The sequence below is a fragment of the Puma concolor genome, chromosome F2 (genome assembly GCF_028749965.1).
Source record: "Puma concolor isolate L17-30 chromosome F2, mPumCon1.1.hap2, whole genome shotgun sequence".
NCBI lineage: Eukaryota > Metazoa > Chordata > Mammalia > Carnivora > Felidae > Puma > Puma concolor.
In genome coordinates, this window is record NC_141684.1 from 9,870,683 (window position 1) to 9,897,166 (window position 26,484).

A 26,484-nucleotide genomic window follows, 5' to 3' on the forward strand; every position below is an offset into this window, starting at 1 on the left:
ATATGAATTTGGGGAGGACACAGACATTCAGACCATAGCAACCCCAGCTTGCCTTCCCTTTTTTTTTTTTTTTTTTTTTTTTTAACCTTCCTTTCAAGTCTTTTGCAAAGTGTTAAGCTGACTTCTTTTTCTTCTTTGGAGAGATCTATGTAAGTGCTGACCAGAAGTCGTGTGTGTGTGTGTGTGTGTGTGTGTTGGCAGGAGGTAGGGGAAGTGACTTTGTGCCCAAACTCAGAGGTTCCTACCCAGTTGGAGAACATCCTAGTGTTGTGTGGAGCCTGGACCCTTCCAGGACAAGCGCATTCCCCGTGGAGGAGTCTCCACGATTCTAAGAGGGGCTGATTTGACCGAGCTCCTAATGACACTGCACCTGCCAGCCTCCCCTGGAGAGCCGGGCCCCCACCCCCAGCATCCCCATCCTTGCTGGCTTCCTTTCTGGGGTGCCTGTGTTTTCTGCTCTCCTCATCTCAACTTCTCCCATAACATGGCTCTTGTGGGTAATGTTGCTTTTCTCTACGTGTTGGACATGAGAGTGCGTGTCCCGTCAGTGAACATCATGGCTTCCATATTCGAGGCAGCTTCAGACCCTGCCATTTCGGGTGCGAATGGATCCAACCGGGCCAGAATCTTCCATTCGCTCTGCGCATCATAGGCCTGACTCACATTTGCCACGCATCCAGGTTCTGTTGTGTTTTGCTTTCTACACACATTGTAAGTGGATAACTTCACACAGATAAACGGAGAAGCCTAGCCAAGGATACAGACATACTGGCATCCAGATGTTTGACACCAAGTTTTTCCCAAAAGTTAAGCGCGTTTAGGCAACACTTTGATATGGCAAACGTAGCCAGGTGTGAATTGAGGGACCTGTTCTGAGCCAAGAGACCAACACAGACAAAGGTATGGAGGTGTGAGAGAGTGCTGTGTGCTCAGCAAACCGCACCTGCTTCTGGAAGGCTCCTAAGGGCCAGGCCACAGGGTTTTCAGGAGCTTGGACTTTACCCAGCGGATAAACATTGCTTCCAGTGTGTTCCTTAGAACCGATGCTCTTGCAAAACAACAGTCCCATGGTCGAAATCTTTGGGGAAAGACTGTACTTCATTTGCATAACTGAGAGCCACCGTGCATACTCGCATATTGATGGTTCCTGGAAGTCCTAAAGCAGCAAAACCTTCTTAATGGATTTCTTTTCCCCAAATTGACTTGGCTATGGGGTCCTTTTTACCTGCTGGCCTCTGCAGTGGGGTAGGGAGATGGTCGGCATGAGTATTGCCTCCCTCGCCCCCAGGCTCCTCTGCCTCTCTGCTCTCAGTCACCAGCATCGCAACTCATGGGTGGACCTCATGTTTTACCTCAATCTACGCCAGGGCCTACCCTGAAGCCGAGGGAGACCACCAGGTGGCACAGCTCAGAAGTGTGGGGACATTCACCACCCCAGGGGTGACCGTCCACCAGCAGGGGGCAGGAGCCCCCAGACCGAAGTCCCAGCTCCCATCTTCCAGGGCGACAACCTTGGGAGGTGTTCCGCCTGCAGAACAGAGCCTGCTCACACCCATCTCACCTTGCCTTTCTCCTTCCCTGGCTCCCTCTCCCCTCTCCCCTCCCTTGTGCCTCTTGGGAGATTATCTCCCCACACGTCACCCACGGCCAAGGCCGCCTGGATTTGGTGCCGCTTTTAGGGGAAACCTGCCTTCAACAGCGTCTGAGCTTCAGGCTTCACCTCCACAAGCGGGGCAGCCCTGACCCCTCCTCTGGGGGCCGGGGTGGGGGGGGGTGCCCTTGGGGAACCGCTTCCCTGGGATTGAGAGTAAAGGCTCTGACAGTCCTGCCCCCAGTCCCCCGCTCGGCTTGGGAAGGCGCGCGCGCTCACTTCCCGTTTCTCCATCTGCCACAGGAGACTAAGCCTGCCTACCACGTGCGACTGGTGTCACGGTTTCACCCAGCGATGCCCGGCACGTGTGGGGCTGCAGGCAGCCAGTGGCTGCGACGGCTCCACTGCCTTGGCCTGACCTTCTTTTCCTTCTCCCCCCCCCCCCGCCCCCCCCCTCTGTCCCCGCTGCCAGACATCTTCGTGCTGATCGCCTCCGTGCCGGTGGTTGCCGTGGGAAACCAGGGCAATGTGCTGGCCACCTCGCTGCGCAGCCTGCGCTTCCTGCAGATCCTGCGCATGCTCCGCATGGACCGAAGGGGCGGCACGTGGAAGCTCCTGGGCTCCGCCATCTGCGCCCACAGCAAAGTAAGTGGCGCGGAGAAGCCGCCAGACCGCGTGGGCCTCTCGCCCCCCGGTGGTGCCTTGCGGGGCTTCCCCTCCCGCACGGTGTCCCCCCCGAGGGCGGTCGCGGTGCCACCACCGGTGATGAGGGGGAGGAGGAGGAGGAGGAAGAGAGGCACAAGCAGGGGTGCAACAGCAGCAAAAGCAGGCACATCCGGGTTCAAGCCCTCTCCCGCCCCTCCCTGTGTCCGAGGTGCTCAACTCTCCTTGTGCCTCGGGTTTCTCATTTCTAGAGGGAAGATGAGGATAGCTCTGCCTCCCGGTCGTCGAGGGGGTGAAATGAGCCAGCGCAAGGCAGCAGGGGATGGGAGGGAAAGGTTCAGGGCGCCCACAGACTGGGGGGAGTCCCAACTCTGTTGGCGTGACTGGCGTGACTGCGTAACCTCCTGGGTCTTGGTTCCTGCGTTTATAAAATGAGGATGGGGCGCCTCGGTGGCTCAGTGCCTTGAGCGGCTGGCTCTTGATCTCAGCTCAGGTCTTGATCTCCGGGTTGTGAGTTCAAGTCCCCTCCCCTCCCCCGGCTTCGGGCTCCCTGTTGGACTCTATGTTGGGCTGTGTGCTGGGTGTGAAGCTTACTTAAAAATAAAAAGGGGTACCTGGGGGGCTCAGTCAGCTAAGCTTCTGAGTATCGATTTCAGCTCAGGTCATGATCTCACAGTTCGTGGGTTTGAGCCCCACTTTGGGCTCTGCACCAAGCAGAGCCTGGTTGAGATTCTCTTCCTCTCTCTCTCTGCCCCTATGTCACTCTCTCTCTCTCTCAAAATAAATAAATAAATTTTTTTTTTTTTAATTTTTTTTTTCAACGTTTTTTATTTTTGGGACAGAGAGAGACAGAGCATGAACGGGGGAGGGGCAGAGAGAGAGGGAGACACAGAATTGGAAACAGGCTCCAGGCTCTGAGCCATCAGCCCAGAGCCCGACGCGGGGCTCGAACTCACGGACCGCGAGATCGTGACCTGGCTGAAGTCGGACGCTTAACCGACTGCGCCACCCAGGCGCCCCAATAAATAAATTTTTAAAAGAAGAAGGAGAAGGAGAAAGAGAAGGCGAAGGAGAAGGCGAAGGCGGAGGCGAAGGCGGCACCTGGGTAGCTCAGTTGACTAAGCGTCTGGCTCTTGATTTCCGTTCAGGTCATGATCTCATAGGTTATGAGATCAAGCCCCACATCAGGCTCCATGTTGACAGGGCAGAGCCTGCTTGGTATTCTCTCTCTCTCTCTCTCTCTCTGTCTCTGTCTCTCCCTCCCCCCCCAATCTGTGCTTCCCCCACTCACATTCTCTTTCTTTCTCTCTCTCAAAATAAATAAGCTTTAAAATAAATAAATAAATTTTATTTTTTAAGTATAAAATGAGGATGATAATGCACTCACCTCAAACGGTGAAAAGATTTAGAACATGCTGTTTTTATGAGCTTCCTCAGCAGTTGAAATGAGAATCCTAGCTGCTCGCGTGAGAAAAGATACATTTCAGCGCCTGGATAATAGTAGGTGGTCATTTATTGTTCCAAATATGCTTTTCTTCACAAACAATACAAATAAATATAGAAATAAAATGAAATACAAAGGTAGAAACACCTGGAGCCCTTCACCTCATGAAGTCATACATGCTTTATTCTGTCTCTGTTCCCTCTGACCCCAGACTCGGTGAGGTCTGAGCTTTCTTTCGAGATTTCTGTCCTCCACCTGACCTTTTACTCTCTTGTCAGGGGACATGCTAGCAATACCTAACCTTGTAGCCATGGAGCTGAGCTGATTCACGGCTCCGGCAGACATCAGGGCTGAAAATGGCTGGTTTCGATTCCTGTCCTGTGTTCCCTCGGATTGGAATAGAAGACTGTTGCATATTTCCCATGGAGTTCCTGGGAAGAGACAGATCCTCGCCACTGCCAGACCCCACAACTGAGGTCAGGTGGGCCGAACTTCAAGACAAAATGACATCTCCGTGGTGGGAGACCAAAGGCAGAAAAAGAAACTGCTTGTCAAGCCCTACGTGCCATTCTGCCCCTGACACGTCCCCGCTTTTAGCATTGTGCTGTTCCTAGGCCGCAGCGTGGCTGCTGGGCCGCCATTCACTTCCGGGTCAGGCGGTGCGTTTAGGAAGTGAGCACATGTCAGGATTCCAGCCCCGCTTCCCCATTTATTAACCTTACTCCCCCCTCTAAGCTTGGTGAAGGCGCACTTGTCAATTCTTCTCTTCATCCACTCATTCAAAACCTCTGTCCTCCAGGCCGGGCCCCACGACTCGCTCCTCTGGGTGTCGGCAACACAGAGTGGAGGCCCGTGTTGCACGGGGTGAGGATTTCAAGGTTAGGATAGGCCAGGCTGTGCTGCCAGGACAAAGAAGCCCGGAGTTTCTGCGACTTCGCGCAAAAATGCCGCTGTCTTCTCACTCACGTGGGGTCTGACGTGAGCCTGGAGCCCCCTGCGCGGTGGACTTCAGGAACAGGCAGGAAGCTGCTGCCGGCATTCCCCCCACATGGGCTCCACCCTAGTCCCCCAGTCCCAGTCTGATCGCAGGGTGGCTCAGGCACGGGCAGGAGTCTGTGGACAGAGGATGGGGGGTGGGGGGCAGCCACAGGCCGTGACCAGCAAAAAATCGTGTAAAGTCAGAATTACCTTGAAGAGCCTTCTGAATGACTGCAAAGCACAGAACTGGGACACATTTTCACTCCTTTTCAGTGCCCATTATGCTACTTCTTAATAATCCAACAAAACCAATTTTCCTGTGCGCTCATGAACAGACCGCAGTTTCCCCAGCTAAGCACCAGATGAAACTTCTGACTCGCACTTGGGGGCCGGAGGGTATGACAACACATAGGAACACGAGAGCCGTGCTCAACGAGGCGAGAAGCTCGTGCCCAGACAGTCACTGGGGAAGGACCATCCAGTTCACCTTTCTCTTCTTGAACCTGCCTGGCAGGGCCGACAGTCGCCAAAGGGAATGGCCGGCTGGCTGGGTTGCCTGCACCATTGAAACCTCTCTGGGCTGTAAAGTGAACTCACCAAAGGGCACTGTGCACGTGATGCTGTGGGGGAAGCCAGACCTAAGCAGTGAGCAGAATAAGTGTTACGGATTTGGAGAAGTCTACTTGGGACGTAGCGAAAGCATAAGGGAACTACAGATGAGCTCCGTCTCCTTGAGCAAGTGGATGTTTGGGAAACTTGCATCATGGAGGTGACGGGAATCTCAAGATGAGCCACTGCTCTTCATGGGGAAGGGCATTGTGGGCAGTGAGACCAGTGTGAGCAGCGGCACGAAGCACCCCTCTCAGCGAGATCTGACCCAGAAGGTCAGAGAGATGGGGCATATGGATATGACCCACTTTGTTCCCCGGGAAGACGTAGCAGGGGCGTCAGATGAAATCGGGATAGAATGAGAGAAATCGAAAGAGGCTTAGGGATCCTCTGGGTCAGGGTATTCGAAACTTCGGTGAGTGGCCGATCTTTGCCATATCCCTGCACCGTCCTTACTGTTTCTTAGCATTTTTCTCTTAATCAACTCACTTTTGTGCATTCACTCCTACGTCCCAGTCTATCATGTGATAATATGCACGAGATAATGGGTTTTATGGTCATTTGAATTTATGCTAATTTTTAATATAGTTTAAGTCAGTAAGTGACTCTTTAACATAAAAACTGCCTGTCTTCCTTCCATGAGGAGTACACGTGTCACTTTGAGGAACTGTGATCTGGTACTTCCATTTCGAAAATAAAGAAACGAAAGCTGGGGAGGGGGATAATTTGCCAGGATCACACAGGAAATCAGTGGCAGGACTGGGTTCCCTATGCCACGCTAGCGACCCCTGCTGTTGATTTCCCAGTAGCGCCGAGCTTTATCTTGGATCTGAGAAGTTCTGCCCGGAATCAAGTCTCCTGAGTCCTGGGCCTTGTCTCAGAGGCAGCTGTCAGTTTTTCCTGCCTCCCTACCTCCCTGTGAAGTCTCGGGAGCTGTGATATTGAGGATCCCTGAAGACAGAACTCTTCCTCTCCTCCTAGAGCTATACACTCATTCTGTTAATGATGGAAGGAAGGACCATATTATTACCACAAAGACAAGAAACAACAAGTGTTGGCGAGGATGTGGAGAAAAGGGAACCCTCATGCACTGTTGGTGGGAATGCAACTTGGTGCAGCTGCTGTGGAAAACTGTAGGAAGGATCCTCAAAAAAATTGAAACCAGAAATATCCTATGACCGAATAATTCCACTATTGGGTATTTACCCAAAGACAACAAAAACACTAATTCAAAAAGATATATGCACTTCTATGTTTATTGCAGCATTATTTATAATAGCCAAGACATGGAAGCAACCTAAGTATCTATCAATAGACAAAGGGATGAGGAAAATATGGTGTATATACACAATGGAATATTAGCCATAAAAAAGGACGAGATCCTGCCATTTGTGAGAACATGGATGGACCTAATGGATATCATGCTAAGTGAAACAAGTCGGCAGAAAGACAACTACCATACGATTCCACTCGTAAGTGGAATCTAAAAAAGACAACGAAGAGAGCCCAAATGTCCATCGACTGATGAATGGATAAAGAAGATGTGGTATATATATATACAATGGACTATTACTGAGCCATCAAAAAAGAATGAAATCTTGCCATTTGGAACAACATGGACAGAACTAGAATGTATTCCACTAAGCGAAATAAGTCAGAGAAAGACAAATACCGTATGATTTCACTCGTGTGGAATTTAAGAAACAAAACAGATGAACGTATGGGAGGGGGGGTAGAGAAGAGAGGGAGACAAACCGTAAGAGACTCTTAATGATAGAGAACAAACTGAGGGTTGATGGAGGGAGGTGGGTGGGAGATGGGCTAGATGGGTGATGGGGATTAAGGAGGGCACTTGTTGGGATGAGCACTGGGTGTTGTATGGAAGTGATGAATCACTGAATTCTACTCCTAAAACCAATATTGCACCATATGTTAACTAAAATTTAATTTTTTTTAATTCTAACAAATAAATAAAATAACAACTAACAAATGAGTTAAGCAAAAACCAGAATCAGACCTTTAAATACAGAGAACAGAGGCTCCTGGGTGGCTCAGTCAGTTAAGCATCTGACTCTTGATTTTGGCTTAGGTCATGATCTCACCGTTTGTGGGTTCAAGCCCCGCATTGGGTTCTGCACTGGTGGCTCGGAGCCTGCTTGGGATTCTCTCTCTCCCCCTCCCCACCCTTCCCCTCCCCTGCTCACACATGTGCGTTCTCTCTCTCTCTTTCTGTCTCTTTCTCTCAAAAATAAATAAATAAACATTTAAAAAAATACAGAGAACAAACTGATGGTTGCCAGAGGGAAGGAGGTAGAGGGTTGGACAAAATGGGTCAAGGGGAGTGGAAGATACAGGCTTCCAGTGACGGAATGAATAAGTCACAGGAATAAAAGACAGCATAAGGAATATGGCCGACGACATTGTAATAGAGCTATAGCGGGACAGATGATAGCTACACTTGGGGTGAGCATAATGTAATGTGTAACCTTGCGGAATCACTATGTTGCACACCTGAAACTAATGCAATGTGTCAGCTATACTCAAATTTAAAAACAGAAAGAAAGAAAAAGGAAAGAATGACCGTATTACTGATCCCCTTTCATGGTGACGGGAGGTGAGGCTCAGGGAGGTACGTAACCCACCCACAGTCACAATGTTCATAAGCCCGGACTCCACCTCCAGCGTATCTGCCTCCAGCATGCATCCAGAGACTTCTCAGTGACCACCGCCCTTGTCCACTGCTTGCTCTCCCAGGAGCTCATCACCGCCTGGTACATTGGGTTCCTGACCCTCATCCTTTCTTCATTTCTTGTCTACCTGGTTGAGAAAGACGTGCCCGAGGTGGATGCACAGGGAGAAGAGATGAAGGAGGAATTCGAGACCTATGCAGATGCCCTCTGGTGGGGCCTGGTGAGTCACCATCTTGAAGGCCCCCCATGGGGACTGACTGTTAGAGACAGAGAGGTGGAGGGCGCGGCATGGGTGTGCTCCTAGGTGGCAGCGGCGTGCACGCACAGGTGCATGTACGTGCAATGGGCTTTTCCTTAGTGCTTACAAATGATGAGAGTAGTCAGCGCCCATCATCACCCAGGGACCTTGCTTCATTAGTTGTAGGCTGTTATCAGCTGAGCCGTGCATGTGCAAACAGACGCAGTGGCAGGTGCACACACGTGCACTCAGACCTTCAAACGCACCTGGAGACCCACAGCCCCGTACCCACCAGGGACACTTGTTACGAACACTAGCAGTTTCCGAAGGCCTACTTTGCTCCAGAGCATTGCTCTAAAGTCCTTCCTTGTATTAACATATTTTAAACACAATTTCTATTTTGAGTCCCTTTTTTTAAGTGGGGAAACTGAGGGGGCGACTGGGTGGCTCAGTTGGTTAAGCGTCGGCTCAGGTCAAACCACTTCGGCTCAGGTCATGAGCTCGCAGTTTGTGGATTCAAGCCTCACGTCGGGCTCCGTGCTGACCGTTCAGAGCCTGGAGCCTGCGTTGGATTCTGTGTGTGTGTCTCTCTCTCTCTGCCCCTCCCCTTCCTCTCAAAAATAAAGATTAAAAAGAAATTAAAATAAAATGGGGAAATGGAGGCATGAAGCGGTTAAGTATGTAATGAAGCCAAGACAGATCCCTGAGCCAGTTAGTGGTGGAACCTGGGATTTAAACTCAGGCAGTCGGGCTCCAGAGGCCACATGCTTAACCGCTCTGCTTTCCCGTTCTCCATATTCATAAGTATGTGTGCATGGTCAACTACACTTGTAAACACACCCAGGACTATACAACACCCATCGGCACAGACAAGTGCATACATACACGATATGTATAAACGCACTCATAGGCACGCATACATTGGGAAACATGGCACTACCCAAAATCACGCATATGTAAATATGCCAAGAATGCACATGCATGTGTTTGCAATTATTTGAAATGTTTGTTGGCTGATCGACTATAGGTAGGAAATCCGTAACTTAGAAACAGGTGTGGTCTCCAGGCTCCCACGTACTTACTTGGCACTTGGTACCTGGTCTCCCATGGGGGAAACATCCCCAGGCAGCACAAAAGGCCGACAGGTGGAGCTCAGCTGACTTCCCTCTCCCCGCGAAGGCTCATGTCTGACTTCTTCTCTCTTCAGATCACACTGGCTACCATTGGCTACGGAGACAAGACGCCCAAAACGTGGGAGGGCCGCCTGATTGCAGCCACCTTTTCCTTAATCGGCGTCTCCTTTTTTGCCCTTCCAGCGGTAAGTACCTTCAGTGTTTACCCTAGAGTGACACGCGGGACCCCCTCCGCCGCCCACCCGGCCCCAGCTGAACCTCCTAGGTGGACGCTAGCCCCTTAGACCCCCTCAAGTCCACGCGCCGGGCTGTTTCAAGTCCAGTCCCCAGGCTGCCTTCTCTAAACTCAGTGAGTCCCTCCCTCCTCTGGGCCTGACTCTGCAAAGGCATCTCTGACCCCATGCTGCCTCCCCCCACCCACCCCCCCCCCCGACCGCAGACTGTGAGCTCCCTGGGGGCTGAGATTGTATCTCCCACCCACGTTTTCCCCAGCGCCTTGCACGTGGCAGGTCCTTCGTCAATGTGAGCTCCCTTCCATTGTCCTGTCATTTCGTGTCCTGGCTTATGTAAAAACAATTCATTTCCCGCCAGAGTGAGTCTTGACCCGTGATAGAATAACCCACCAAAGCCCGGCGCCCATGAGCGTAACAGTAGCAACAGTCCTAGAAAGCACTTGTCGGACTTACCCTGTGCTGGAATCGTGCCAAATGCTTTACCTACGTCATGTCATTGAATCTTCATGACAACATCGTGAGTTTGGTGCGGTGTCTGTCGCCATTTTCCAGATGAGAAAACTGAGGCCCAATTAGGTCAGTCACGTTTCCACAGTCACAAGGCTCTTGGGTTGTGGGTTCTGTCTCTTAATCGTGAGGCTGGAAAGAAACTTCTTAGGGAAAAATCGCCCTTCCTCACCCCCCCACCCCCCACCCCGGTTCATCTCCCAGCCTTCCTCTTTAGCAATAGCCCTACCTTGTCTGTTTTTCCTAAGCTCTCTGACCTTGAGCATATGACCTTTGTGAATCTCAGTCTCCTCATGTAGAATAGGTTGGGGGCTGTGGGGGTGCCACATGGTCTCCTCTAACTTGAAAAGGGTGTGGCTTCTATCCATGTAATCCACGTGTGAGGCCGACCTGGACACCAGAACAGGTCACAATTCTGGGAACTTCCGGTAGAAGTCAGTCTTAAGGGACAATTCCAGCACTAAAATATTTTTATTATTTCTTTAACATTTACTTATTTTGGAAAGAGAGAGAGAGAGAGAGAGTGAGCTCAAGGCGGGGGGGTGGCAGAAAGAGACGGAGACAGAGAATCCAAAGCAAGCTCCCTGCTATTAGCTCAGAGCCCATTTCGGGGCTCTAATCCACAAACCATGAGGTCATGACCTGAGCCAAAGGCAGATGCTTAACTGACCAAGCCCCCCAGGCGCCCCAAGCGGCTAAAATATTTTTAAATTCCACTCAACATTTACTGTGTCATACTTCTTCTTACTAAACAGCTCCTATACATGATTTCACTTTTTCCGTAACAAAATTAGGAGGAAGGTACTATTAGCCCACTTCCCGGTACAGGACGCCAAGGTGCAGTAGATAAGTGACTTGCCCAGGGATCTCACCACTAGAAAGCGGCAGAGTTGGGAACTGAAGCCAGGCCTTCCTGACACCGAGATTCCACTTAACCCAAAACCTACTCCCTGGCAGAGAAGAAGGGGGCCTTTGTGGCCCTGGGAGTGGGAGTGGGGCCCCCAGAGAGGCCAGCGGGGCTGACCCGGGCCTGACTTCTCCCTCCAGGGCATCCTGGGGTCGGGGCTGGCACTCAAGGTACAGGAGCAGCACCGGCAGAAGCACTTTGAGAAAAGAAGGAAGCCGGCCGCTGAACTCATTCAGGTCTGTCCTCCTGGGGATAAGCCGGGTCGGGACTGAGCTCAGGTCTGTGGGGGGGCCGGGGGGCTGTGTGTTCTTGCACCACAGTGGGCGTGCCTGGGACTGAGGACAGAGCCCAGGACCGTGCTTGCTTGTGGGCGGCTATGGGCGTCCTGTCTGTGTGGCACCAACGTGACAGTCCCAACATTCTCCCATCCACGTTTGAAGACAAGCGAGAAAGAGACATGGGACTCCGAGAGGGACCAAGGCATCAGCTGTTTTACTAACCGTATTGGAAAATTTGACTCTGGGTCCATACTAGGCTTCTCCTCCTCCTACTTCCCACCCCTCTCCTGACCTAGGGACCCACAGGGAAGAGCAGACCTAGAGTCCAAGGACTTAGCTCATCAGCTACAAGGAAATGTGGCCCCTCACATCTGCCAGTGAGGGAGAACCCGTGAGCCAAGACAGAAAGAGATGCCTTACGTGTGCCCAGTATGGGACAGCGGGCCGTTGGTCCTGCCCAGTAGACCATCATGCATCAGTGGATGTTGGACGCCTGCCAGATCCATCACTCCTGCCCTGTGGGCTGGATGTGGGGAGAATAGTGAGAGGTGGGGAGAAGGGTAGACGTGTTCCCGCTGAAACCTCAGAGGGAGATTCTGCTTCATGGTGTTGTGGGTTGTTGGGAGCACAGAGAAGAGGAGGGTGGAGTCCCCCGACTACAGCTACGTGGGACCGAACGTGTGCCTACCATGAACCTGTGTTACGGTGTACCCTCGTGTATGGATGGTCTCTGCAGGTCTGTGGGTCTGACACCAGATGGTACACGATGTTATTCTACGTAGTGAAGAGTCCAGGCCAGTCCCAGTCTCTAAGCGTCTGTTCCGTTACCCCCCAAGCCCCAAACCATCATGGTATTCCTGAAGTTCTAGTATATTCGAATCAAAACCTCATCTCCCAGGCCGTCTCTTGCACCCAAAGTGGCACAAAGATAGTGTGCACCCTCCTACCTGTTTGAGAAGTCTCAGGGAGTCTTGCAGCCAGAGTGAACCCTGCTCCTTCTGGGGATTTTATGCCCAGCCCCCTCCTCTCCTTCCTTCGCATTTCTCCACACCCCGATGGCCCCAGTTATGACTCCAAGATGGTGGGTCAGGGAAGGTTTTCTTCCCCAAGGAGCTACAAAAAGCCAGGAAGCCTGGCTTCTCTGGATATTACCTCAATTGCATATTTAAACTCTTAAGAGTCAGGGGCTTCACAAATGTTTTAATGCTGTGGGATTCTGTGTGAGTGTTTCAGTGCTGTCCGGTCATTCCAGCCCCTCCCTTCTCCTCCTCAGGCTGCCTGGAGGTATTATGCTACCAACCCAAACAGGATTGATCTTGTGGCAACGTGGAGGTTCTATGAATCAGTCGTCTCTTTTCCGTTCTTCAGGCAAGTGACCACCTATCTGAACGCTCAGGGTGTGACTGACCATCCCCGCCGTGGGTCTGTGTTTGTGCCTGTGGGCTCCGTAGTTTCTTGGAGAACAGGGCTTGGTTCCCAGACTGCGCCACACATTCGAATCACCTGGGAGCTCAAAAAACTCCCCCAGTTCACGGGCCACACCCCAGGCTATTTGATCAGAAATGCCAAGAGTGGAGTCCAGGGATCAGTACTTTCTTAATGTGTATTTATTTTTGAGAGAGAGAAAGAGAGAGTGCAAGGGGCAGAGGGAGAGGGAGAGAGAGGATCTGAAGCAGGCTCCGGGCTCTGCATTGATAGCAGAGAGCCTGATGCAGGGCTCGAACTCACAAACCGTGACATCATGACCTGAGCTGAAGTTGGATGCTTAACTGACTGAGCCACCCAGGGCCCCCCAACATCAGTAATTTTAAAGCTTCCCAGGTGGCCCCAGTGTGCCACCGGTGGTTACCAACTGGACAGTGTGGAGGGGCTGAGAAGAGAAGGTTCGATCATTGTTTGAGCAGGGCCGGGGTCTGAGGAAGTGGGAAGCCCGGGCAGTGGGCCTCGCTCACAGTTCTGGATGCTTCCCCTGCCTGGCCATGGCCTGTACACCCACAGACCGTTCTAGATGCTGGGAACAGGCAGGCGGAAAAAGCAGCAGGAGGAACCCTCCAATGACCCAGAGGTGTCGTTTTGTGTTCTTAGAGGCGGTAGATTAAATTAAAGGCCTCGGGGTGGGGGGGGGGGAATGAAAAGCGTTGCCCACAGCCAGCACCTGTAAAAAGGACGAGAGAGAAGTTAATAATCACTAGATATCCAGTCCATCCAAGGTATCCGAGTCCATACTTCAATCAGCCCTCCCAGGCAGCCTAGGAAGCAGGCCAGAGGATCCCAAATGTTAAGAGGCATTAAAATCCGTGGAGGGCGGATGTCTGGGTGATTCACTTGGTTGAGCATCTGCCTTCGGCTCAGGTCATGATCTCACAGTGCATGAGTTTGAGCCCACGTTGGGCTCTGTGCTGACAGCACAGGGCCTGTGTCTGGTGTTCTGTCCGCCCCCCTCTCTCTGCCCCTCCTCTGTTCACACTCCCTCTCTCTCAAAAATAAATAAACATTAAAAAAATCAGTGGAGGGCTTTGGGAGCTCGGGTCCTATACCCGCCTCCAGCCATTTCCATGGTGCTGGCCTAATAAAGCATCTTGGACAGATGCCCCAAGGCGAGTCCGACAGAGTGGCTCACGGTCTCCTCCCGGCGACAGGCTGAGTGGTCAGGTCACCAGGCTCCTCTCACAGGGGGGCGAAGCTGGGGCTCAGAAGCTTGGGACATTTTGGCCCATGTCTGCCACGTCAAGAAGCCCCCAAAGCCCGTGATCTCTTCACCGCCTGGGCTACTGAAACAGACTGTGCTTCTCCAGGGTGTAGACGCTGCCGTCCTGAGCCGGGAGTTTACGCGTGTGGAAGGAATGCAGAATTGCTGTCGGATTCTTGGTTGGGAGGGAGAGTAGAGGGACCCCGAGCCTCACCCCTGAGCTGGGCCCTGCTCTGAAGCCCGTTTCTGCCACAGGCCTTTGGTTTCAGGGATTCTAGTGCGACCTGATCACAGCCAAGTGGCCCTCTCGGTCCCCATCCCACCCACCCACCTATCATGGGACCTGCAACCAGTGTCAGAACCCAGCCTCACATATCCCCTCACCCCTATCGCCAGATTGTGGTACAGATTTACAGAAATTCAAGAGACCTGGGTTCTTCTGGCTCGTTTCCCTGCATAAAACCTTCCAATGGATGACCGTGACAAGGAGAATAAAGTCCAAAATCTGACCGTGAGCTGCAGGGCCCTGAAAGCTGACCCCTGCTTGCCTTCCGTCTCATTCCTGCAGAGGCCATAGTGGCAGGTGCAGCTTTCTACTCCGGGCATCCAGTCCACCAATCACAGGTGACCAGCAAAGGAATCTAAACTTGATCCTGAGGGCAGAGAGAAGCCGCTTGAGCCCAAGGATGGCATGATCAGATCTGTGTTTCAGGAAGATGACAGGAAGGGTGTGGAGGCGGGCTGGACAGGCTCGGGATTTGAGACAAGGGACCGGAGAGCGAAAGAGTGCAGGATTCAGGGTGAGAGCCAGCCGGGGCCTGGCCCAAGGTAGATGCTTCAGGAGGACGGTGGGTGGAGGACCAGAAAGGGAATAAGAAGAGGGGGATATCTCAAGGAGTTACGACTGGCAAAGGAGTCAAGGGGATGGAAGAATCAAGGCTTCCAGAAACCAGCGATGAAGCTTGGGTTTCTAGGCTGCATCTTCTTACCTGTCATTAGATCCTTTGGCTCAGGTGATGGCCTCTGAGGTTTCCTTTGATTCTAAAATTCTGTTTTTGCCATCATCATTTTGGGTCGGGGATGACATCAGTTTTCTTTTGGATCACAAGAGCCTTCGCAGGGGCAGGCGGCCTCCCTGGTAAAGGACAGAGTGACCTTGGACTTGGAGACGATGTGCAACCACACTGAGCTCAGAACCAAGATGCTTTCTGTTTGCTGGGCAGCCCCAGGTCTTGGCAACAGGCCTATTCTTTTGGGTTGATTTATTATAAATAAGGCATTGTCCTGGCTGTCAGAGACTCAGAGGAAGATGCTGTGTTGCAGGGCTGCTGTGATAGGGGAATGGCTTTTAAACTGAGAGAGAACACTTCTTTCTTTCATTCTTTCAAGGACAAAAGTATAAAGTCACTAGCAAGACTTAGCAAGTCCAACCAGAGTCACTTAGCAACCGTTCTGAAACAAGGCAGTCCCTTGGGAAAAAAATGTCCCTGAATGCGAACCCCCTCCATACGTTCAGCGGTAAAGGTGATAATTCATTGGTGTGTCCTCACCTGTCCCCTATAGGTTTTTGTCTCTTGTTTATGCTTTAAAAACATATTGAGGTATGTTTCATATGCTGTAGGAGGGTCTCACACTAAAAAGTACCCCTTGAAAGTAAACAATTTAGTGGTTTTTAGTGTAGTCACCAAGTTGAGCATTCATCACCAACTGTCTCATTCCGGAACATTTTATTGCCCCAGAAAGAAACCCTAAACCCATTAGGAGTTACTCCGCTCCTCCTTTGCCCCAGCCCCTGCAAGCTCTTGCCTATTGTCTGTCTCTATTCTACCTATTCTGGACTTTTCATATAAAAATGAAATCTCATAATATGTGGTCATTTAAGTATGGTTTCTTTCACTTGGCATGTTTTCAGGTCTCATCCAGGTTGTCCTATGTATCAGAAATTGATTCCTTTGTATGGACGAGTAATATTCTATTACAGACGCTCTGTTTTGTTTATCCATTCATCAGGTGACACACATTTGGGCAGTTTCCACTTTTTGGCCATTATGCTGATGTACTCGTTGTGTGGACATAAGTTTTCAATTCTCTTGGGCTTATACCTGGGAGTGGAATTGGTAACCCTCTGTTTAACTTCTTGAGGAACCGCCCGACTGTTTACTGTGGTGGTGGCATCATCTTATATTCCACTGAAAGACTTGGAAGAATGATGATATTTAGGGGCGCCTGGGTGGCTCAGTCGGTTGGGCAGCTGACTTCGGCTCGGGTCATGATCTCACAGTCCGTGGGTTCGAGCCCCACGTCGGGCTCTATGCTGACAGCTCAGAGCCTGGAGCCTGTTTCAGATTCTGTGTCTCCCTCTCTCTCTGCCCTTCCCCGTTCATGCTCTCTCTCTGTCTCAAAAATAAATAAACGTTAAGAATGATGTTATTTAGCCCAGCCCTAGGAGTGGGGCCGTATCAGCGTTTCCGGCTCAGTGCAGTCCTCTATGAATTCGCAGGATATATCTGTTTAGGCCTAGCGCTGATGGATGATGGTATTGCCTTTTTGGTTTTTATTTTCTGTTACTATTTAAAATTGTAAACTCATCGCTTCTGAATTAGAAAGAACTTCAGAGGGCTATGAATCCAAGCCCAGATCTTCTGATTTATTGGCCCAGGGAGGCTGTGTCTCCTTAGTGCACGTAGGCAGTGGGAGTCTGAGACGGTACGGGGAGGACCTTAGGGGATGCTGGTTGTACATTGTTATGTGCAAGCACAGATGAGGGCAGACATTAGAAACTACATGTCGAGGCACCTGGGTGGTGCAGTCGGTTAAGCGTCCGACTTTGGCTCGGGTCATGATCTCACAGTTTGTGAGTTCAGAGTTTGAGCCCCACATTGGGCTCTCAGCTGTCAGAGCAGAGCCAGCTTCGAATCCTCTGTCCCCCTCTCTCTGCACTTTCCCCTCCTCCCCAAATAAATAAACATTAAAAAATTGAAAAAAAAAAAAAAAACCCTTACATGTTGCCTTCCATTGACAGGGAACCTGCATACCATTTGGTTCCCTAAAGGCAGTGGTAGAATTATCTACGGTACATCTGTGCCAATGTGGTCCCCCTAGCCAGATGTGGCTTTTGAGCCTCTGTCTGTTACTCATGCAATTGAGGAATTACATTTTCGATTTTATTTCATTTCAACTTAAATAGTCAGATATGACCAGTGGCTACCATATTGGACATTGTAGCTCTAAAATCATTAGACATTAGAACTAAAATGGAGATAAGACTTAGGCCCCACAGGTAGAAGCCTCTTGACCAAGAAGACCCAGTTAATTTTATGTATAACCAGAACCTTTTCCTTTTATGACCAGCGGCAAGATCACTAGAATGCTTAGCAATGGAGAAGGGGGACATATCCAGTCATCCTTCCCTTTGGCCAAGTAACATGGGTCCACTTTCATACATGCTAAGTCATTGAGTCTTTAGAATGCCCTGGAAGAGCAGAAGAAGAGGTAACTCCATTTTCATGTGCAAAATATTATAGGTGAAGAATCCAGAGCAACAGTGAGGTTCATTAGCTTGCTCAATGTCGCCCCCTAGTAAGTAAAGAGGCGAACCCAGGTCTTATGCCAAAGCCCATTGTTATCTCTGGGAAGACGGAGTTTTTCAGGGAGAAAATTGGGTAAAAGTAAGATGAGACAAGGGTTACTGGGACAATAATACCTATTTCTGAAGACTCTTGTCGTGAAGGTCAAATTGAATAGGATGTGTGGAAGCACCTTTTACAGCACCTGGTTTACAGCAGGTGTTCAGTCTCCTCTGGTTGGATCTGGCCCAGAAGGAAGTATTGGTGTTACAGCAGGAAACGAAGACACTAAGAACCCATAGGAAGCCACTGCTAGTGACCACAGGGCTGAAACACCCTGTCTGGAATGTGGTTACAGATCTTTTATTTCTTTATCCCATTCATTCATTCATTCATTCATTCATTCACCAAGCCTTTACTGAGCCTCTCTCAAGTGCAAGTATTGTGTTTGGCATTGGGGATGTAACCGGCAACAGAAAGGGGTCCACTGTGCTGATTCTGTCGCAAGGTTGATGGAGACACGAATGGGGAAGTGGCCCCTGGATGTTTATCGTTTGGGGGTTGTTGGAGCCTTGAAGCCACTCAAGGCTCACAGGGAATAAAGAGTGACATGAAATGAGCATGTGGGGACAGGAAGTGCACATGACAGCTGGAGAGTAATGTGGGGCCAGGGCATTTTCCTTGACAGGAAGGGTCTAATGGAGAGGGATCAATGTGGATATGGGGGGAAGGAGAAGGACTGGAGGAGAGAGCAGGCAGAGATGTGGGTTCTGAAGCACGAGTGGAGGATGGGCACGAGTGGAGTGTGAACCTGCATCCGTGTGCTCAGAAGGAAAGCCCAGGGCGCAGGGCCAGGTGTATGTGGCTGCTGACCTGGTGATGGGACATGGGGAAGCTCTCTCTCGGTGAGAAGTGAGTCAAATTCATAGCCTGGGAGGGAAGCCAGAGGTGGGAAGTGTGACGATAGAGATGGCATGGAATCCTTGTCTTGGAGAGTGAGGAAGAAATGGGGGTGGGGGGCTCTGTCTCTTTAACATTGCTCCCCATGGCACCCCAGCGCACCTCTTGGCCTCCACCCACCCCCCACCCTTTTCTTCTCCTCTCAATGTTCTCCCCACCTCCAGAGTCAGACATCCAGAGCATTCTAGAAAAGCAGAGCGCTTTCTGTGCACACGCTTCAGGCAGAGAGATGGGCCCAGAGGAAGTGACCTGCCCAAGGCCACCTGGGACTCCACCTGGGAGCTGAGCCCTGAGCTGGAAACCCCCCAGCTGGTCCCTCTGCTTCTCTGCCATGATGCTTCGTATTCTCTCCCCATTTCTCCCATAGTCCACTTATTCATTCAGTATTTATTGTGCATTTACCATGTGCCAGGGTATTGGGTGCTCAGATGGCAGGGCTAGAAACGACAGAGGGCCTGCTCCAAGCAGCTCACAGACTACCAGGCAATTATAAAACAGTGTGATCAGAGCACAGTGCCGTGTGCAAAGAGATTCAGCCTAGACCCTGGGGCTTTGGGTAAGAAACTCCAGGAGGGACCCCTCTGGCTGGAATTTGAAGAATTAGCAATACAGTTCTGGGCAGAGCCTGGGCAAAGGCTCAGAGTCTGGAATGTGTGCATACCCCACATGGCCTCGTGGTCAGGACGGTGGGCTTCCCCTGGGTTGGAAGCCTGAGTCTGCTACTTCCTACTCCTTCCTACTTCTGCTACTGTAAGACCTTGAACAGCTTTCTTAACCTCTCCGTGCTTTAGTTTTGTCAGCAGGGAAATGGGAACGATAATACCACTTCCCTCATAGAGTTGTTTTGAGGATTAAATGAGTCGATCTATAAAAATAACTTAACATGGTATCTGCCTAATAATTATTGCTCAGTAAATATTAGCGATGATGGTGGTGAGGTCGACTATGATGGCGTGGTGGTGACAGAGCGATGGGGTGTGTGGCTGCTGAGTGACGAAATTCCAGGTTTCCTGGCCTGTCCCCACCGCTACACAAATCCCCTGAGCCCAGCACAAGGCCTGGGCCAGAGGAAGTGCTCAGCAGCCATGCTCTGGGTGAGGAAAGGAACAGCGGCCCGGAAGAGGCCCGAGAATGCAGAGCCACACCCTTGCGGCAGGGCCTGGGGTCTGGCTGGGGAAACCCGTTCCCCTTCACTGGGTCCCAGGCGCGTTCACCGTCTTGTCCTACAGCTCCACTGAGCACCGCCATCTTTGTCAAAGGGAAGCTTCCGGCACATTGTGGGGAGAGGGGAGGCTGTTCGTGTAATTTACACTCTTTATGTTTTTCTTTCTCATCCCCTCCTAGGAAAGAACAGCTGGAAGCTGCAGCCAGGTACGTTTCTGATCACGCATCGCCTTCTTCCCACCACCATGGCGGGACAGAGGGTCCGGTTCAATATGGCGGAGGGCCCCGGGGCAGCATGCCGGTTATGAGGCAGAGTTCGGGGCTCGCTGCCGTCGCTGACCACCATATTCCTCTGCCGTTTCCATGTGAATTTACTCAAGGACAACTCAGCTGTGATCACAGCCACAGCCACTTAGTGAGCAAGACACAGTTCTGTGCCTGGAGTCCCGCCTATGTTTGTCTCATTTCGTCCTCACAACTGCAGTGTAAGACAGTCCCGGGTACCCCCGGTTGTGGGTTGAGGTTGAGGCTCAGAGAGTTTGAGTTATCCCTCTTGGGTCACACAGCTCTTGAGAGGCAAGAGCAACATTCGGACTCAGGTCTGACTATTAAGACCACATTCTTTCCATTAGATATTGCTTCATTTGCTTCTTGGGTTCACAGACGGCTCCTCAAAAAGTGAATCAAGACTGTAATTCATGATCCCCAGTAAACCATGCTCACTACAGACTGCTGCAGAGGCAGGTTGGGCTTCTGGATTATGAGCACTTGTGTGCCCCTCCCTTCTCTCTCCCTGTCAAGAAGATGTCACAATATCAGGGACACTGTGGACCCTGCTCGAGACTGTAAAGAAAAAAAGATACCTCTCACAAACGTCAGTTAAGTTATATATTTATAAATATAAATAACTATAAATACAGATGTCATTTAATCTGTTATGTTGAGCAACTACTTGTGAGGCCTTGCAGTCTCCTGGACACTAAGTTCAACATCTGTCCTTCTAGAACTGACAGAATTCAGGTAGAGAGGGTAACAGGACCCTGGGCCACATGATAGGGGGAATACTTGAAGACAGTGACCTTTGGGAGGCTGAGTCAAATCCTTTTGAATGGAGTCCATGATGGGGCCCCATCCCAGACATAATTCCTCTTGGGAGAAACAGTGACAGACACACCAGTTAAATCACATACAGAACAGCTATGACTTCCTGGCTCTTTTGTGCGTGTTTTCGAAAGGATGGAGTGTTTCTTGCCTGGACCTGGTTTGGACTGTAGGGACGTTGGGGGAGATGGTAGAGGAGGGCAGGAATGAATGACAATGACCACGTCAGGGGACATTTGCTAGAGCAGCTGCGGCAGGTCACAGAGGCAGGCGGGAAGACCTCAGATATCTTCTCCCAGATACATGTGTAGAAGCCGAGGCGCCCTTCGTAGAAGAGGGCAGACTCACCCCAAATTGCGGGTCTCAAGACTGCCAGAGGGGTACTTGTCCTCTCCTCTCGTGACCAACAGGGTTTTGCATCCTGCATCATGCAGGCATTGACGCTGTAAGTGAATTGCCACATCCACCTGAGAGCCTTTTCTATACAGACCGAACAAGATTCAGCCAAATTGCATTGGATTATGCGCTTCCGGCTTCATGAGAGCCTGGGTAGATGCCTTCTGAGGCTTTGCTAGGGATGCCGCCCCGGTCCTCAGAAAGGGGCTGTCTGGAGTCTCAGTAAGCTGTTCATGCGCCTCTCCAGAGCTCTGTTAGGGATGCAGAAGGAAAACGTGTTTCACGATTTCTCAGGGTGAGAGTTCCCAGGTGTTTGCTGGCTCATCCTCCCCGGGGAAGAAGAACGAGGTCAGTTACATAAGCCACTCGGTCCCCCTCATCCAGGCTCAGGCACAAATATTTTGGGTTTGCACAGCAAACGGGTTGGCTGACAGATTGACAGGTGAACTACCAGGTGTGATTACAGCCGGGAGGCCAGGCGTGAGACCTAGAGGATGTTACAGGTGAACTGTCGATGGAGACATCAATTCCCTGACCCCAGAGGGCAGGGAGCAGGGTGAGAGAGTGGTCAGCAGTGGACACGTGCATGCGACGTTTGCTCACTGATGGCCATTTTCCACCTTTGTGTTAGCGTCTTCAACAAGTTTCCGGCTAACTGGTGTTTCAGTCTTACTCATTGCTTTTTAAATAGCCAAAACCAGATTGGAGTTCATCTCCTTGTCCCCTCCAAGCATGGGTGGTCCACACTTCTGTTTATTTGTTGGGCTGATATAAGTGTTCTGTTCTCTGTGACTTAACATATCTCGGTTCTGCATTGGAATAAGAAAAAGGAAGTTCGTCAACTTAATGGAAAGAGCTCAAGCCCATGGTTGCTCACTAAGCCTGTCCCCCCACACACACCTCAGAGCGTCGACACAGAGATGAGCTTCTCTAGTGCTGAGGACGGGGCCACGTTGACTGCTTTGATTTGTGCAGACTTGTTTGAGGAACCTTGGTCCCACTGACTTCCTACAATGGCTGGGAGGTTGGCTTGGATCATTTTATGCTTCTCGGGATCCGTGATTCTGAGGCTAATCAGAAGGAAGAGAACCAGCTTCTGTTGTGGGCTTATGAGGAGCTGAGCACTTTTCCTAGGTTGTCTTAATTAATTCTTATAAAAAAAGAGGCAGCTGACACACACACACCCTCACCCCTTTGTACCACTCATGGTGCCCCAGGTAGGGCTCAGAATTTCCCTATGAAAGCTTTTGTTTTGTATTTAGTCAAAACTAGATCTCTCGTCCTCTCTAGACCATGAGCTAACACGGAGCCTGAAGTATATTTGCTGAACGAATAAATAAATGACTTAATGAAGGGAGTTTTGTACCATCATTTTACTTGTGTAGAGACTGAGCTCAGGCATTTAGTTAACTAGCACCTTAGCCAAGCACAGAAGTAGCCAAGGTGGGGATTTGGAGGGTCGGTCTGTGTGACTGGACCAGATCGTATCAGGCTGCGGCCCACTGCGGCACATTGGATTGCCATGCCCTCCTGTACCCAGGGGTAGAGCGTGAGCTCAGTGAGTCTCACAGACACATGAACTTGGCATTTGTTCCCTGTTGGCCAGGATCTCCTATCTCATCTTTTCATATAGCTCAGTCCTTCACTTCACTTGGGACTCTGTCTAATGTCACCTCCTGAGAGAGCCCCTCTTTGACCCTCTACCCACACCCCATCAGTCTCTATGCCCTTAATCCTACTTCATTATCGTTGTTAGCATTGATGACTATCTAATATACTATGTATTTGTTTCTCGTTTGCCTTCTGTACTAGATAAAATGCCTCCAAGGGGTTAGGCTCTGTTTTGTTCACTGCATTATCTCTGGCACCTAAAACAATGCCTGGAACACAGCCTGAGACATGGTTAGCTTTCAAGAGATATTAACGCACTGAAAAAAGTGGGTGGGTGAATGGGTGGATGGATGGATGGATGGACAAACTCTTATTCTACAAGTGTCATAGACACAGTCGAAACTGCGTTGGACTAAGAGGGAAATGAAATGGTTCACACAGTCACCCAACGAAGAGGGTGAGATCCCCAGGAAACAAGGAATGGAAGTCTGGAATTTCTCTTTTCCTCTCTCATCCCCACTTCTCCTTTCTGGTCTCACTCTCTTGTTGCCCTTCTGCATACTGATGACGATGCGGATGCAAGCAGCCCCATGACCACCTGTTTTTCCCTCCTTCTGTATCTGTCCTTCACTCAACTCCAGTTTGAGAAACCCCAGGGAAGCACTTAGATTGGCCTAGTCTGGGTCACATACTCATGCCTCGGACAATCTGTGTGACCCAGAGAGAAAGAGGCTACTGCTGGCCAAACTCTGGGTCCTGTATCCACCTGTTAGTGTGGGTTCAAGATGCTATGATTGACAGCTCACAGTAGAGTCACTTGCTTGAAGTTGGCAGGAATCAGTACCCCAGCAGAACAGTGTCCTTTTCCCCAGCGTATCGGGGACGAAACACAAAGCAGACAAATACGAAGCTGCCCATGACAGGCATAAATTCCACCTGAAAATTTTCAAGTGCCTAAAAATAATACTGCATTAAAGAACATCAACAAAAGACCATACTGAGGCTCATTTATTCTATGGATGATTCCAGAAAAGACTGGTAGTTTATGGTAGGAACATCGCTTTAAACATCAATTGCAACTATTCAGTAGACATGCAGCAGAGCCGATAATTAGAGGCATTTGTCTCATAGAAAATCGTGTTTTTGTGAATTTTCAAAACAGGTAACTGTGTTGACAGCAACTGCTTGCTTGAGCCATACTGTTTACTTTGTATTTTCAAACAATTCAATCTGAACAGCGGCGTCCGGGACTCGGCTCTTCTGTAGCCATCTTTGGAGAGGGAGGATGTTCATCCGAGCCATCTTCTTTATCTCCTATCTTGTTATATCCTTCCCATTGCAGAGCTCTCACATTTAGTAGAGGATCATCCTTTGAGTCAGAGAATTTAAATACAATCACAAGAATTTATGAAGAAGGCTTACTGCTTGCCAGGTAAAGTTCTCAGCACATTTAGCCCTCATAGCTGCCCTGATAGGGAAGATAACTATTTTGAATCTCTTTTTTTATGGATGAGAAACCTGAGGTTCAGAGAGGCAAGTGATTTGCACACGGTCCTGCAGCTAGACGGTAGCAGGAACAAAACTGGATCTGGTTCATCTGGCTCCGTGATGTGTGGACCCAGCCACTCGGCTGGTAGTTTCAAGTCATTGGGAACAGTTAGGTAACTGTACTCAGTCACCGCGGGTGTCCCCTTTGGCTTGTTTTGTTTTCTTCTACTCTTCCTTGGCTCTCTGTGGCTGGAGTTCCTGCCATGAGAGGAGGTATATTTCACACGTTACTTCCTCCCTGTGATGTTGGCCCCATGAAATTGATCTCACAGGGTGACAGATGATGTGGGCAATAAATCTCTTTCCACGCCCTAGAATCGAAGACTGTTAAAGGTACGCAGGAATTTAGAGATCAGTGAATCCAATCCCCTAATTTTACTGATGGGAAAATTGTTACCGAGAGCAAAATAAGAGTCTTGGACACAATTCCATAGCTATTAATATTTTGTCCCGCTGTGCAGCCCCTGAAACACTGGTCCCAGGCTGCAGAGTAAGACTTGGACCAATTTCGTTTAACCCCAGAGTGATCCCCAACATGCCCTGAGGGCTTAGTCTCAGTTTTCTTTTTGGAATGTGGGGGAGTGTCTCTGAATTATGAGCTAATTGGGAAATAGGAATCCAAAACAGATCAAAATATAGGCCACATTTGCTGGGCAAAGCAGGATTGGCTCTGGGAGCAAGAGTGAATGTCCTAACACTTCCCACTACGTTTGACCTTAGGACCAGCCACACAGAACAGACACTCTCCCAGCCAGACACCTGGGGCCATTGCTTGTCTGACCCCATGGAGCACTGACAACCAGAGAGAGACCATGTATGACCTTGAATACAGAACTGACCTTCAATACAGAAGCTCACCCAATCAAGAAGATGAGTCAATGGTTATTTCACACACCCCATAATCAGATAATTCGCCTCTTTCCATGGGGAAAAGCTGGTAGAGGACCAGAGATTTCTTCTCAATTCTTCTAATTGTGTGGACATTCCATATTTATGGCTCTGCTAAAGTATGCAAAAAAGATGGTCCTCCCTACCCTTCATTGTAGCCCCTGTCTACCTATGAGCGCATCATTCCGTAGCACACAAAAATGTGTTGCAGCTCTCTGGCTTGGTTATCAGACTAAAAACAGTCCTCATGCACCTACTGTGCCCTCGTTTTTGCTGCCTTTTCCTGAGGATTCCATAACAAATGACCACAAACTGAGCGACTTAGATCAATAGAAATTTATCCTCTCACTGTTCTGGAGCCTGGACGTCCAAAATCAAGATGTCAAGAAATCAAGGAATCAAGAGCCATATTCCTCCAGTGGCTGTGGGGGAAGAACCTTTCCTTGCCTCTTCCTAGCTTCTCGTGGTTGTTAGTAATCCTTGGCCTTCCTTACCCTTGCGGACCCAACACTCCATTTTCTGCCTCCATTTCCACGTGGCCTTCTTCTCTCTGTGTGCATCTGTGTCTCTCTGCACCCAAACCTCCCATTCCTTTCTCTTGTAAAGACACAAATTGTTGGATTAAGAGCTCACCCTACTCCAGTATGAGTACGTCTCAACTTGATTACATCCAAAAAGACTGTTTCCAAATAAGGTCACATTATAGCTATCAGGTCAGGGCTTGGGCATATCTTTTGGGGAACACACTTCAGCCTTTCACACTTGCCAAAGGCAAGCACAATTTGCTTGCATACAAGGTAGGAAGCTGTCTGAGCAGATCCAGGATGCATGATTTTGAGAGGGACATTTATGAGAGTTAGAGTCCAATATCCCCTACACAGATGAAGACACAAAGCCTCAGCAAGGTGAAACAACTTACACAAATCCCAGCCCAAATCGCACAAATAGAATTGGATCCTATGTCTACCTGGCTCCCTCCTGATCTGTGGTCCTCTCCTCTTTAACCAGGGACTAAAAATAATCAGTTGGTGGAATTAGGAGGTAGTCATAGCAACAGGAGCTGGGAACAGACTCCAGAATTAGACCATCAGACCTCAATGCCTGGCTGCCCTACTTACTAGCTGTGTGATCTTGAGCAACTCAAGCAGCCTCTCATGTCCTCATGTCCTTATCTGTGAAGTGGGGATAATAATAGGAACAGCCTCATGGGCTGGTTGGAATGGTACCTGTGGCCCAGTACATAGCAAATGCTCACTAGAGATGAGTGCTGGCCAATTGGCATGTTACTCA

General features: G+C 50.0%; 1 protein-coding gene across 1 annotated transcript in view; it reads left to right on the forward strand.

Moving 5' to 3' along the window:
• Positions 1 to 26,484, forward strand: part of KCNQ3 (potassium voltage-gated channel subfamily Q member 3) — a 318,490-nt gene that overhangs the window by 264,069 nt on the left and 27,937 nt on the right. The window contains exons 4-9 of the mRNA XM_086695755.1: positions 2,064 to 2,236; positions 8,040 to 8,195; positions 9,421 to 9,531; positions 11,134 to 11,229; positions 12,545 to 12,639; positions 19,831 to 19,857. Coding sequence (XP_086551881.1) covers positions 2,064 to 2,236; positions 8,040 to 8,195; positions 9,421 to 9,531; positions 11,134 to 11,229; positions 12,545 to 12,639; positions 19,831 to 19,857 — 658 coding nt within the window. The remainder of the gene's footprint in view (positions 1 to 2,063; positions 2,237 to 8,039; positions 8,196 to 9,420; positions 9,532 to 11,133; positions 11,230 to 12,544; positions 12,640 to 19,830; positions 19,858 to 26,484) is intronic.